The sequence below is a fragment of the Physcomitrium patens genome, chromosome 20, assembly GCF_059467195.1.
Source record: "Physcomitrium patens ecotype Gransden chromosome 20, ASM5946719v1, whole genome shotgun sequence".
NCBI lineage: Eukaryota > Viridiplantae > Streptophyta > Bryopsida > Funariales > Funariaceae > Physcomitrium > Physcomitrium patens.
Genome location: NC_143429.1, coordinates 13891825 through 13904312, shown reverse-complemented (window position 1 = coordinate 13904312; position 12488 = coordinate 13891825). Strand labels below are relative to the sequence as shown.

Genomic DNA, 12488 nt, shown 5'->3' with positions numbered 1-12488 from the left:
ATTCCTCTTGGGTGATAAGATATGGCTACTTTGTCATAATATCAAGACTACTTATTCTTGTGACAAATTGGACTATTGAAGACTTTGACCATTTTCTATTTTTAGATAAATCAATCTAGTTGCATATCGTTTACATCTACCGGAGTCAATGAAAATCCATCTAGTATTCCACGTGTCTCTTCTTGAACCATACAAGACAGTGGACATACTAAAAAGACGATGAACTCTACTTCCTCCTATAGAAGTGTACAACAATGAAGAGTTTGAAGTATAAGAAGTCTTAGATTCAATGCGACGTCGAAATAAATTGGAATATCTTGTCCATTGGCATGGATATGATATTAGTGAATGCACATAAGAGCCAATAAAGAATCTTGCAAATGCAACAAAGGCGGTGGAGGCTTTTCATCAATGACATCCATCAAAATCAAAATAAAAACCTTCTTTATAAAAGAAATAAGATCTAGGCAAGATAACATTCTACTTTCAATCCTTGTTCATAGCTTCTTTGTAGTTGTGATGCTCAGGAGATGGAAAACCAACAACCAGCGGATTTGACTCAAGAGCCTTCATTTGTTGACCTGCCAGACGAGACATTACGATTATCTCAACCTTCAAGACGACGCAATCGAGATAAAGATCTTTAAGAACGACATATACTTCCTCGAATAGATGGAATTATACAACACGTTTGGTATCACAACCTTGGAAGGGACTCCTGATGTTTGGTGATTTTACTAGAGGTAGGAACAACTCTTGATGGTGTTCTAAATATTTTATTCGAAGAAAGTTATGAAGGCCTCAATAATGATCAAATAATTGGGTGGTCTTCCCGCCCTAGTATGGGACACTACCGATGGTTGAGAGGCCCTATCAGTCATCTTCAAAGAGAACAAAGATCAGAATATGTGACGAATACAATTCATCGCATCATAGATTTTTTCAACATATGGTGACCGCTCCTTGTAGAACTCGTACCTAAAAGGGGGGTAATGTCACGGACATACTCATGTAAGCTAGTAATTACATATACAAATAGGTGGAAGTAAGTAAAAATAGATAAAAGTAAATTAATGCTATAGTATTTAATATGGAAGCTTTCTAAAAGCTTCATAAATACTGCTTTGACTTTATAGGTGTCTTTAATTGACTTTTTGGATTAGAAACGTCGTCAATAAGTTGGCCATGTGCCACACATGTTGTTAGCTTGAAGATCAAGCTAACTATGTAGCCCACATGTAAAAAAACTTGCCTTGTAAGTCAAGGCATGTGTCCTACAAAGTCAACACATATTGGAGGTCCTATAGATTGTCGCTACATAGCCCCTAGTTAGATAGTATATATAGAGACAAGAGTGAAGCCCTCTTCACTCTTGTCAACTCCTTTCTTACTTCTAGTCTTGTTTTAAGGGTCTCTAGTTTTCTTGTCTTTTGGCAATAGCCATTCCAGTTTCTCTTTCAATATACATACTTATTTATTTGTATTTTGCTACCTTTCTTTGAGTGAAGGCTTACTTGTCTGAATTTCTTTTTTATTGAGTTCTTGTCCTTGACAAGTCCTGACTGTACAAACATTGCATGTTTATATTTTATGATGGAGCATGTATACAATTTTTTCATTTTTGTTCCCTCTTCGAAATAAAAGACATTTGCTCCAACTATGGGCATCAAATTTCTAGTTTGCCTAGTTGAAGATTTTTTAATAAAAAATTGTCTATTCTATATGATAGTATGTATTATTGTACAATCAATGAACGTATCATTTGATTCATTATTAGAGATTTTGTCATTTATATAAGCCTTTAAATCATCAATATCAATTGAGTCTATAGATGCATCCATGATATGAATTTCATAAGCCTTAGCTTGAAGTTTTTTATTTTTTTAGAATATTTTAACTAAGTTTTTTGAAATATGGCACAAATGTGCTAAATGTCCAATCATGCCACATTTATAGCAAGAACACATCTCTGATTTTTTTTTCTACTATAATTAATAATAGAATATTTATTCTTTCCATATAGGTGGAAATGGTCATGACCATGACTGCCTCGATGCTTATGAACACCTTTCTTATGTTTATATAATTTTTTCTTAGACTTTAAAATATTAAATGCATGATATTCTAGAACTATGGTTTTAATATGATGAGCTTCTGCATTATGCAAAAATAGCTCATTTTATTTCTCTACAAGAAATAGATAGGACATGAGATCAGGATGACTCTAAAATTTCATGTTCATATATTGTTATGCAAATACAATAGATATGAGAGGAAATGTAGATAGAATTTTTTCAATCACTTCTTCTTTAGAGATGTTTTATTCATAGAACCATAGTTGTAAGACAATACGATATATTTTACTATTGAAAGCATTTAAATTTTAAAAATCTAAGACACATAAATGTGTCAAATCATGACATGCATGCAGAAGGAAAATAGTCTTTTGACGATTAAACCTGAATTTAAGATTCTTCTAAAGCTTGATTAGATCTTCCATTTTTGAATATTGATGTTGCAATGGAGGTATAAGATAATAACAAATGAAAAGAAGTATTTTCTAATGGATAGTAAGACAAATAAAAATACTTACAGTAGCAGATTCTTCAAATAAAATTGCATCCGAGAGTTGTTCAACAAATAAATTGCACAATTCATTGTACACCCTTGTGCAATGTTATAGCAACAACAAACGACAAATGGTGACAACAATAGTGACTACGGATAGTGGATGGTGATTGCAGATAATGATAGCAATGGCGATTTGGCGGCATGATCATGAAGGCAAGTAGAAGCAGTAGTAGCCGGTAGGATGTAGCAAGCAATGAGCATGCAAGGCAATGTAATGTAAGAAAAAAAAATGAGAAGGCAAATGGCAAGGTATATACAAGTTTTTAAGAATCAAGAGTAGTGCACAAGAGCAATTGTATTAATAATGTCTTGAGAATGTTTAAAAAGACACAAGAGTAACTAGAATTAATGTGAATACACAAGAGAATATATAAAAGGAGAGAGAGAGATAGAAAGAGAGAGAGAGCTTCTAAAAACCCTGTATTGATGTGGTTGTCTCACTTGAATACAAAGAGAAGGAGAGAAGATAAACAGTTTTTTTCCACTACATTGCACTATAGCTACATTAAATATTGTAACTATAGTGATTATTATGGAGAGTACCAACTACATTTAATGCTCTCAACATGTATTATGGCTTTTAGAAACAACCCATTAAATATTACTTGAATAATAATAATAATAATAATAAACTTGGACTGAGATATTGGATAATATATACTGATTGGCATAATTAATTAGTGTGGTAAGTTTTCAATATTCATGGTGATGTAATATTCAGTGATACAAATTTCATGCAGACTTTAAAGCATTAAATATTTTAAATCCTAATACAAACATTTTATTCGCAAGGATGTACTAAATGCATTATTCTGCAGTCCGTAAAATTGCCTTCTCAAGAATAAAAAAACTGCACGTTCATTATTCTTTTACAGCGATTCAATAACAAATGATCAAAGAACTTAACAAACACGATATAAAAATATGCACAAGTGTCAGAAGCAAGGCCACAAACCTCACGGATTAAAACCCAATCCTAGTAAACTTAAAAAGATTAAAATAATAAAAAAGAAAACCATGTTCTAGAACTACACTACCTGACAGGGTTTGAAAACCCGCATTCCACCCCCTGAAATAATATGGAACCAGAATATTAATTTTACTTCGTTGTTTTGTCGTGAAAGTGCACGAGTGCACAAACCCACAACAAGCAATGTCGGCGAATTCAAGTATTCTAGTGACTCAACATCCTACTGTTATAGGTTTCTTCTTTTTCTTATTCTTTTTCTTCACCGCAGCAGTAGAAGTATAACCTGATTGTCGGCTTTATGGTGAGGATAGCTGCATCGAAGAGGCGGCACGAATGCCTCGTCGGAGGGTGGGGCGGGCAATTCTGGCATGGATGCGGGAAGGCAAATCAAGCAGATCAAGGGGGGCAGTAGTAATTGATGGGGGGACTTCTTCTTCTTCTTCGTCTTTTTCTTCTTCAGGCATGATGGACTCCTGAAGGCAGGAGAGCTCTCTATCTTTTCCTCATGAAGACGAGATACTTCGCTTTGGCCTTCAAAGCATGAAGACAGTAAAGCGTGTTTGCAAAAGGAGAAAGCGAGAAAGGAAGTAAAAGCCGCTTTTGCTACAAGACACGTGATGACAAACCTCGCCACCCTAGTGTTCGTCCATATCTCGTAGGAAGCCAAATAGCATTGTAACCCCACAAAGGTACTACAACCGTGGTTATTGCTCCATAACGCGACATGACCTCCACAAATAAAAGAAAACGAAAATGTCTAGTAATTGCATGGGTTTCTGTCGGTTTTGGTTTTGGTTTTGGTTTTATCCCAGACTTTTTGTGTTTCTCTTTGTTGTTGTTGTTGTTGTTGTTGTTGTTGTCATTTTTCATAGTTCCTGCGTAGGGACACATGTGGTTCGAGTTGGTGGGTGTTTTTCTCACTGTTGCTGCGATCCTCACATGGTTCTTAACCTCCACCTTGGATTGGATAGGGTTGCAGAAATACTGTTCATGGGATTCCTTCATCAGAATTTCTCTTTATTCTTGCTTGAATAATTCATTTTTAATCGTGTTTAATTTTTTCATGAGGTAGTGTTGAAACAGTAACTTTCCACATGCTAGAAGGTGGGTCACAAGTTGGCAACGGCTTTCTGAAATTTGGAGAATCGAGATGATGGACCCGGTAATGGATAGAGCGATGAAGGGTTCAGATGAGTTATGCCCCCCTTTCTTACTTTTCAGACGCTGCGCATTGCTGCATCGAGAGAAGCCACCCATCTCCTTAAGTCCAACCTCAAAATCCAACGGCAGACAAACGCTAACGAGACCTCTTAATGAAGATAAGACCGCAGCGAAAGCCAATTAGAGTTAACGAGAAGTCCACAATCCGCACTCTCCATGGCATCCTTTTCCACACCGGTCAATATGACGATCGTAGCAATAACTGCGTTGAAAATGGCCACTGTAATCAGCGGTGCCAGGCCCTGGGGCGCACGTACCCACGCAAAGGGGACTGATATCTCATCCCTGCTCCTGCTCCTCCGCCGCTGCTGCCCTCACAACCAGGAAAGTCCTTCTGCTAAATCCGGCCTTTGCTTTTAATATAGTCTTCCATTGCGTCGTCGCAGTAATGGCGAGCTCAATCAGCGGCGGTGGAACCTGGACAAGGCTGCTGATGCGGTGGAGTCGGAATTTATGAGCAGGCGCGTTCACGGCATGGGCGCCACCACCGATTGTCTGTGTGCCGAGGATCTGCGGTCTCTGCATCACATTCCGTTATCGCTCCCCTCCGGAGTTGATGTGGTCTGCCTGGTTGCTGTTGCGCAATGCTTCCATCGTTCGAAGGTTATGCGCAACAGAACCTGTCTTTTTTAGAATGGTTGCTGAATTATACATGATTTTCTCATGGAGAACCATTGTATCGGTAGCAAATATACCAGTAACGCATTTCAAAAAGAAAAAAGAAAGTCTTCCTAATAGTAAACAAACCACAGTTGCGGTGTATCCGTGACACTAAGGTCCGTTGAAGGCTCAAATCACTTTTTTTTTCTTCTATCTTTGTGATTTACAACCGATAATGAGCGGACTCCAGTTTATTGCAGTTTTTTAGTATTCTGCTCATGAATCATTATTTTACTGCAGAATATTAAACATAACATACCATATACTGATGGGAAATATTATGTGAGACCTATCCGTGGAACTCCACACGATAACGAAACAACACGAGGCCTTCATGTCTTCGCCCGAATGCACCGTTCCCGAGCCCAATACAAACAACGGCCCACAGCACTAGAACCACACAAGCACGAGGAGATTTGGCCGAGAATTTTTGCGATTCCAAAACCACCAAGCAACACAAGGCGACCAACAGTTGCAAGGGCGGGGTGTAACGACGCCACCGCAGCAGCAAATCTAGACATACGTAGAGTTTATGGACGGCACGACAGAAAGCCTGATCGCCTTGCGCCTGGACGGCATGCGGCAATCCGCGACCTCAAGGATGAAAGCAGTGGCTATGGTTCGGAGGGCAATTCTGCTATGGCCCTCGCCCGGACGCTTGGATTTTCACTGACATCGACAAAAGGAACCGCCGGTGCGGCAACAACCATTCCCACCGGGAGGGCTGCCTGTCTTACGCCCATTTTTTGGTTTTTCCTCCCCGTTGGCGTTTTCTCCAGGTTGTCTCTTGGGGTTTCAACAGATTTGCTGCTGCGACTGTGGTCCTGGGCGGAGAGTCATCGTCGTCTTCGATCGATAGCCCCTGTTGGTCCACGAAGCTTCACGGCAAGCACTTTTAAAAGAAAGAATGGAGAGTCCGTTGGCTTGTTCGGGTCGCTGCGATCGCTTCGTCTGGAGCTGAGCCTTATGATTTGGGAAATTTTGAGAAATTTTGAGAAATTTTGAGCATGCTGAAAATTTCTCTGTCCAAACTGGAAATGGCCCACTTGCCCTTCAACTGCCATAACTGCAGTGGATATTCGAATCCCGTGTCTCGACTCTAACTTGTCTGGAGTGGCTTGTAACTTCCACGCTCCCTCTGAAGTCGGAGAAACCGCTAGAAGTGCGGGCCTCACAAAAATTGCTACTGATACTATTCTTGGGGGGCCTGCCCACGCTTTTTGATTAGAAGTAAAGAGGACAAATATTAATTGTTGCGATATTATTTTCTTTCCTAGTTAATGAATTCCTAAGAGACGGGCTCGTAAATCTTGCAAGGACCACAGGATGGGCTAAAAACCAGCTTTTTCCCGACAACATCTATATCTTGCGACATAAATATAAATAAAAATGTAAGTTCAGTTGTACTCTCTCGTCGAATGCAATGGAATAGTATCAATATTAATTATAAAGAGGTATGTGTGGAAATCTTATGTTAATGTCTTGTTGATTTTCAGATGCATTGTTTCCTATGCCTCTGTCCCGAATCTCGGTTCCCTATCTAATCCTAGTCCACATCCTCAACCAATGGGGACTTCTATTGAATCCGCAGTCTTCACGCATAAAAAGCTTTAAATTAAAAACATATTATAAAACTACTTCTTATTTTCGATGTATTCGGGTTCCAGCCAGAATAGAAAATACTCTACTGTAGGACTGTAGAACATTTCTCGAAAGACCAAAATTTATTTTGAGGAGAACCACCCTCGCTATTCGTACTGGGCATTTCAGCAGTGGCACGTCCTCCCTTGACGATGACTTGGCCGAGTTTTTTTTTTCGTGTTGTTTTGTTTTGTTTTGTTTTTTTTATTTTACAGAGTCCATGAGTCTAACTATGAAACTATTCATTTTTCGTTCATACCCTCGCTTTTCATCGGTATCGCGAGAGCCTGTGCCCTTCATGTCAGCTGCTATAGATCACGGAGGATGCTTCTCCGCCGCCCACCCGCGAGTTGAAGCAGAAGTTTGCGGTTGCCGGATCGGATCGATCGGAGCGGGCGGGAAAAGTCCAGCGACAGTTTCGCCATTGGCCGTAACTGCAATTATCATACATTTCCTGGGATACAAACCGCAGAATCGCAATCGAGTGGAGAGTTCGGTGCTTTACAGCTTTGAAGAGTTAGTGTATGTGCACGGAGGTCATAAGGCATTAGTGTTGTCAGCCTTGTGCTGCTACTGCAGGTCAGTGGTTGTGTCCGCGCGAGGAAATCACCGGTGGGTTCCAGGAGTCCTCGGTGTAGTGTACTGCTGCGCAGCGACAGCTGCAAGCTTAAGTTGACCCGTGTTCTTCGTTCGCAGTTTTCATTCAATGAGGTGGTCATTGCATTGTGGACGGATAGCTTGACAGTATTGGCAGCTAGGCTGAGGAGTGTGGTACAGGCGTGTACCTCGGGGGGTTGTTCCAGCTGCATTTATTGTCAGTTCCAAAGACGTGCTAGAAGTGGTTTAGTTACTCTCGTCATCACGACCGGGACAAGGTACCAAACGGTCGAATGTTTCACGTCTTTCAATGAGCGAGGGAGTGCACGCTGATGGTGCCAGATTGAGGTCGTAGAGAGCGCGTAAGGTGTGTACGTTGTGCAGTTCCGCTACATCTTGCAGGTTGTAGAGCGTAGTTCTTTCCGAAGAGAGTAAGAGTTAGGTTATCCTAGCAGTCGAACCTAATGCTGTTCCGCCTAGATATGTAGCTGGAGTTCTCGGAGGGGTTTGTGTCTAAATTTCGGGGTTAGATATGGCGTCCTTCACTGGCGACACTGGGGTACTGCATATTCCGGCTAGTTCCCCATATCGTCGCGACTATCAGCTTCGGAGCTGTTCGAAGACGGATACAGAATGTGATACGAGTATGCCTCAATCACCATGGCTTCCACGTACGGAGACTTTCAGTGATGAAGAAAATCTATTTAGACTTTTTGAGTATACTCCTGTGGGTATCAACCGATCCAATTTCAGAAGCGGTCCCCTTCCTGTCGCTACGCACGGGATGAGAAGATCTTACAACAGCGGCCCTCTTCCTTACTGTCATAGTCCTCTTCCATCATACTTCGGTGGTCCTCCTTCTAATTTTAACACGATTGAACGTCAATTGAGTGACATTTCCTCGGCCGGAAAACCTGAAGTTGGTTCTAGATTTAGAGAAGATGAAGAAGATGCAGAGATGTCTGCAGGAGAGGGCGAGGACGACGAGGTTGATGGAGTAAGAAATGTGCTGGACTCATCTCACCTTAGCAAGACAGTGGAGAATTGCTCGCCGTCGACATTGAGCTTGGGTGCTATGTTGGGAATGCCGAGACCGAATGATAAGTCTCGTAATCCCGTTAGTGAGAAGATGGGCGTTAACTACGAGAAAACTGGAGTTTGTGGAGGAAGCAAGAGTGGATCGCTTGCTGAACCGAACAATTGCCCTAATAGAATCAATCAGAGGACGGGGACCAGAAAGCATGGTGCAGATGTGGAAGTTGGTGCAGTAGCAGGTGCTCTCAAGCATCAATCATCAGGCTCTACAATCAGAGAGACTGCAAACAATTCTAAGAACGAGAGCTCCAACTCCGGGTTTTCTATGGTGGCAATTCCATTCAAGTGGGAGGATGCTCCTTTCTCAACAAGAAGAAATGTGGCGAAGAAGTCTCACTTGCGCATATCATCATCAAGCCCAGCACTGTCAGGACTGAGCGTATCAAAGGCGGAAGATTTTCAGGTTAATGACAGCCACAATCTGAACGGTAGGTCGGAACATCTTACTGAAAATGAAGCAAGTGGACGAGGGGACAAATTAGCGGTGGTTCCTAGTAGAAATCCTGTAGCTACTGCAGCCGCGAAATGCTTAGAAGCAGCATCATCCCCGTCAGAGGTGGATGGGTCGGAGGAAGTCGTGTGCTCGGCCGTCCCGTTCAAATGGGAAGAGGCGCCTGGGAAACCAAAGTTGGATGAGAGACCTAGTCCTGAGGCGGCTCCTGCTCTGCAACTGCCACCAAGACTTGCCAGGCTCAACATTATGAGAGGAAATGCACCAACTAGCAGGAGCCACAGTATGTCGGTTGTGTTAGCTAACCGAAGTTGGACCGCAGGCCGTACTTCAAGTGCACCGGCACCTGCTTCGTCTCCTAGCATAAAAATCCTCCGTCTTTTGCCGAAAGAAACACAGTTGCCACTGCAGTCGTCGCCGGGTGAAGTTGAGTCCAGCCACACACGTCCTGCCGCTTTTCGGTCTTGTCCGTTGGATAAAACTGGAAGACCGCATAATCTCCCCCCTATGAAGAAAGCATCAGGCTCGCTATCGGAACATATTTCGCAATTCGGGTCAGCACAACACTTGAGCGGCGAGTTCTCCTGCGACTCATCCAATGTGTGCAACACTGTTCGCTCTCCCACGAGTACACTCTGCGGACCTAGTTGTGATGGCAATTCAAATCCCTCGCCCCGCTCGGACAAAAGCAGTCGTAAGTCTCCTGTGAGTGGGAGCTTCTCCTCCAACTCGCACTCTGTCGAGTCGTTTGAGGCCTGGTCTTGTGGTGATCATTCCAGTCCTACATCCAGGCATATTACCATTCGGGAGACAGAAGTGCAAGGTACTCCGCGCTATGCTTCTGTTGGAGGGCATGATGAAGGTGAAACTGGCCATGGCGGGGCATTAGTCAGGGTGCGTAGTAGGTTGAATCTGAGCTCGTCGAGTTCAAAACCTCCACTTAGCCCAACCTGCGGGAGAAATGTATATATTCCTCGTTCTGTAGACAGCAGTGATTATTCTTCTCACGGAGAGGAATTTTACGACTGTCATGACATTAATGAGTTCCCGCGGTCGCCTTCTAAACCTGAGGAAGAGGTTGATCCCCCGACACGATTACCATACAAAATGCCTTCTCCTCCTCGGGAAGTCTCAGTAGAGCCCGAACTTGCCTCACCAACGAGTGCTTTTCCAGAATTCTCGAATTGTCTCGCATTTCCCAGACTTCTTTCCAAGACTTCTGAATCTGTGTCGAAGGCGAAGTCATGCATTTGGGTGGCAAATCCCTCCTCGGGCTTGGATGCGCCATCAAATTCCATGGAAGACGGAGTCAGGTCTCCAGCATATAAGGCCACTTTAGAGCTATTGTCGCCCTTACCCAACCTGTCGAAAAAAAGCGGTTTTCGAAGTTCAAAGCTTGGGAGTTCGAGCTTGCGGCAACGTCAACCGCATCTTGTTGTAATATTTCCATCTTTACATTCTCGATTTAGTCGTTTAGTGGTGTTGTAACCACCCGTGTGATACCTGCGGCCATGATGCCTATGCATTTGAGACATGATAAGGTTGCCAGTTAAGTGTACCTTACAAGATTGTGTTTATGGCAACAGGAGGCATTCTACAGCTCACTGAAGCAAACAATTCAGAGGTATAGAAAGCGCGGCGTCGCAAAGACACAGTCTATTGTTCGCAACGACGAATTCGCAAGGGTAAATTGCAGAATTCATGTAATTTTTGTATCTCAATGCAGGCTATTGTTGAGATTACCTAATATATAACGCTAACCTTATATTTTCCATGGAATCCCGCACGAGAACTAGCAATTGCTGATTACTTTGAAAACACCGTACCCTGGATGAGGTTAGAGTGGATGGTGGACTAGACCACAGATAAATTTGTAGTATGCTGAATCACAATCTGACCCCGTTCCTTGTGACTGCTGCAGAGACACCAATCATTCATGTGGTGAAATCTTACCAGATTAATTCTGAAGAGGAGTATGTATGCGTTCTTCAATCTTTCTCTTCGATTGAAAACACAAATGTTTGCCTGGATCAATTCAACTTCACCAGCACATACTTTTCGAGCGCCCTGAATTGGATTGTCTATGTGTTCGCCTTCGAAGGTGAACACCATCTTTGACAGATTCGGAGTTAAGCATGCAATCCTGAAATTCCTCGAGCAATGCCCTGCTCTCGAAGCTGATAACCTGGTTTTGATGCTGTTTGCCAATTCCTCCCCGCTTCAATTATCCGGTGTACACCGACGGTACTCTTGATTGTTGCGAGATTCTTATGAAATGTTTCGTCACCGCGGCATACTTAGCTGAGAACATCGAGTGCTGTAATATAGACCACATAGTAAATAATTAGAGAAATTTCATGTAGTGCCGTCCTCTGACTCGGGGGACAGAGCACTTTTTTGATCCAGCAAGATAGGGATGCACCATGGGACCTGCGTTTTCATTACGATGGTCCACATTGAGTGCGTAGCTTCCGTGAGAGTTAGCAGTCAACAGTACACCAAAGTCACTGCGAGTGGTAATCTACCTCGAGCCGAATGTACGCTTGAGTTGAGATGAATACCATCACCGAAATCATATCTTAACTGCAATGCCTCCCATCACTGAACAACTAGTACACTCAAATACCTAGTACTCCAATCATCCGTAACTATCCAAAAATCCAAAATGAGAACAACTGCACACATCAGTCCCAAACAACAAAAAGACCCGATTCGATGCTTTTGCTCTACATACCGAGATGTGTTTTCGAACTGAATCTGAGCCGGACTGGCCAGATACCGACATGATCAGCGGTAAAATCCGTCGACTGAAGTAGATGTGGAAGTTTCGCAACGTAGCTCATTACAGGAGCCGATCTGAGTATTGTTTCGCATTCAAGTTTCAATTGGGTACCGAGATCCATCTACACCCGTGATCGGAACCGAACTGATGTATGATCGAAGCCGATTGGGGGCTGTCGGTGGAACCCCAGGTCAGTAACAACAGTATGCGATGCGGCGTTTCATGGCTTTCAGTTTCTATCAGTTCTTAGCAGATCGGCATCACACTAGTAGTGGTTTCATTCCCTCCATGATTCATTCTACAGTCAAGTTTTCGAACAACAAAATGCTAGTGATGTATCATGACATACAACAAATGTGTGATGTTTTTGTTTATGACTTCTGGCATGTTCTATTATTCTTTGAAGATAAGGGAAGCTTTGACAATGTTCCCTGAATAGA

At 42.5% G+C, this 12488-nt stretch overlaps 1 protein-coding gene across 1 annotated transcript; it reads left to right on the top strand.

Moving 5' to 3' along the window:
* The first annotated feature begins 7477 nt into the window (after window positions 1-7477).
* LOC112273351 (uncharacterized) lies at window positions 7478-11855 on the top strand. Its single transcript, XM_024502015.3, has 3 exons — window positions 7478-10703; window positions 10853-10951; window positions 11188-11855. The coding sequence occupies exons 1-3, from the start codon at window positions 8253-8255 to the stop codon at window positions 11209-11211; spliced, it is 2574 nt and encodes an 857-aa protein (XP_024357783.1). The 5' UTR covers window positions 7478-8252; the 3' UTR covers window positions 11212-11855.
* The last annotated feature ends 633 nt before the right edge of the window (window positions 11856-12488 follow it).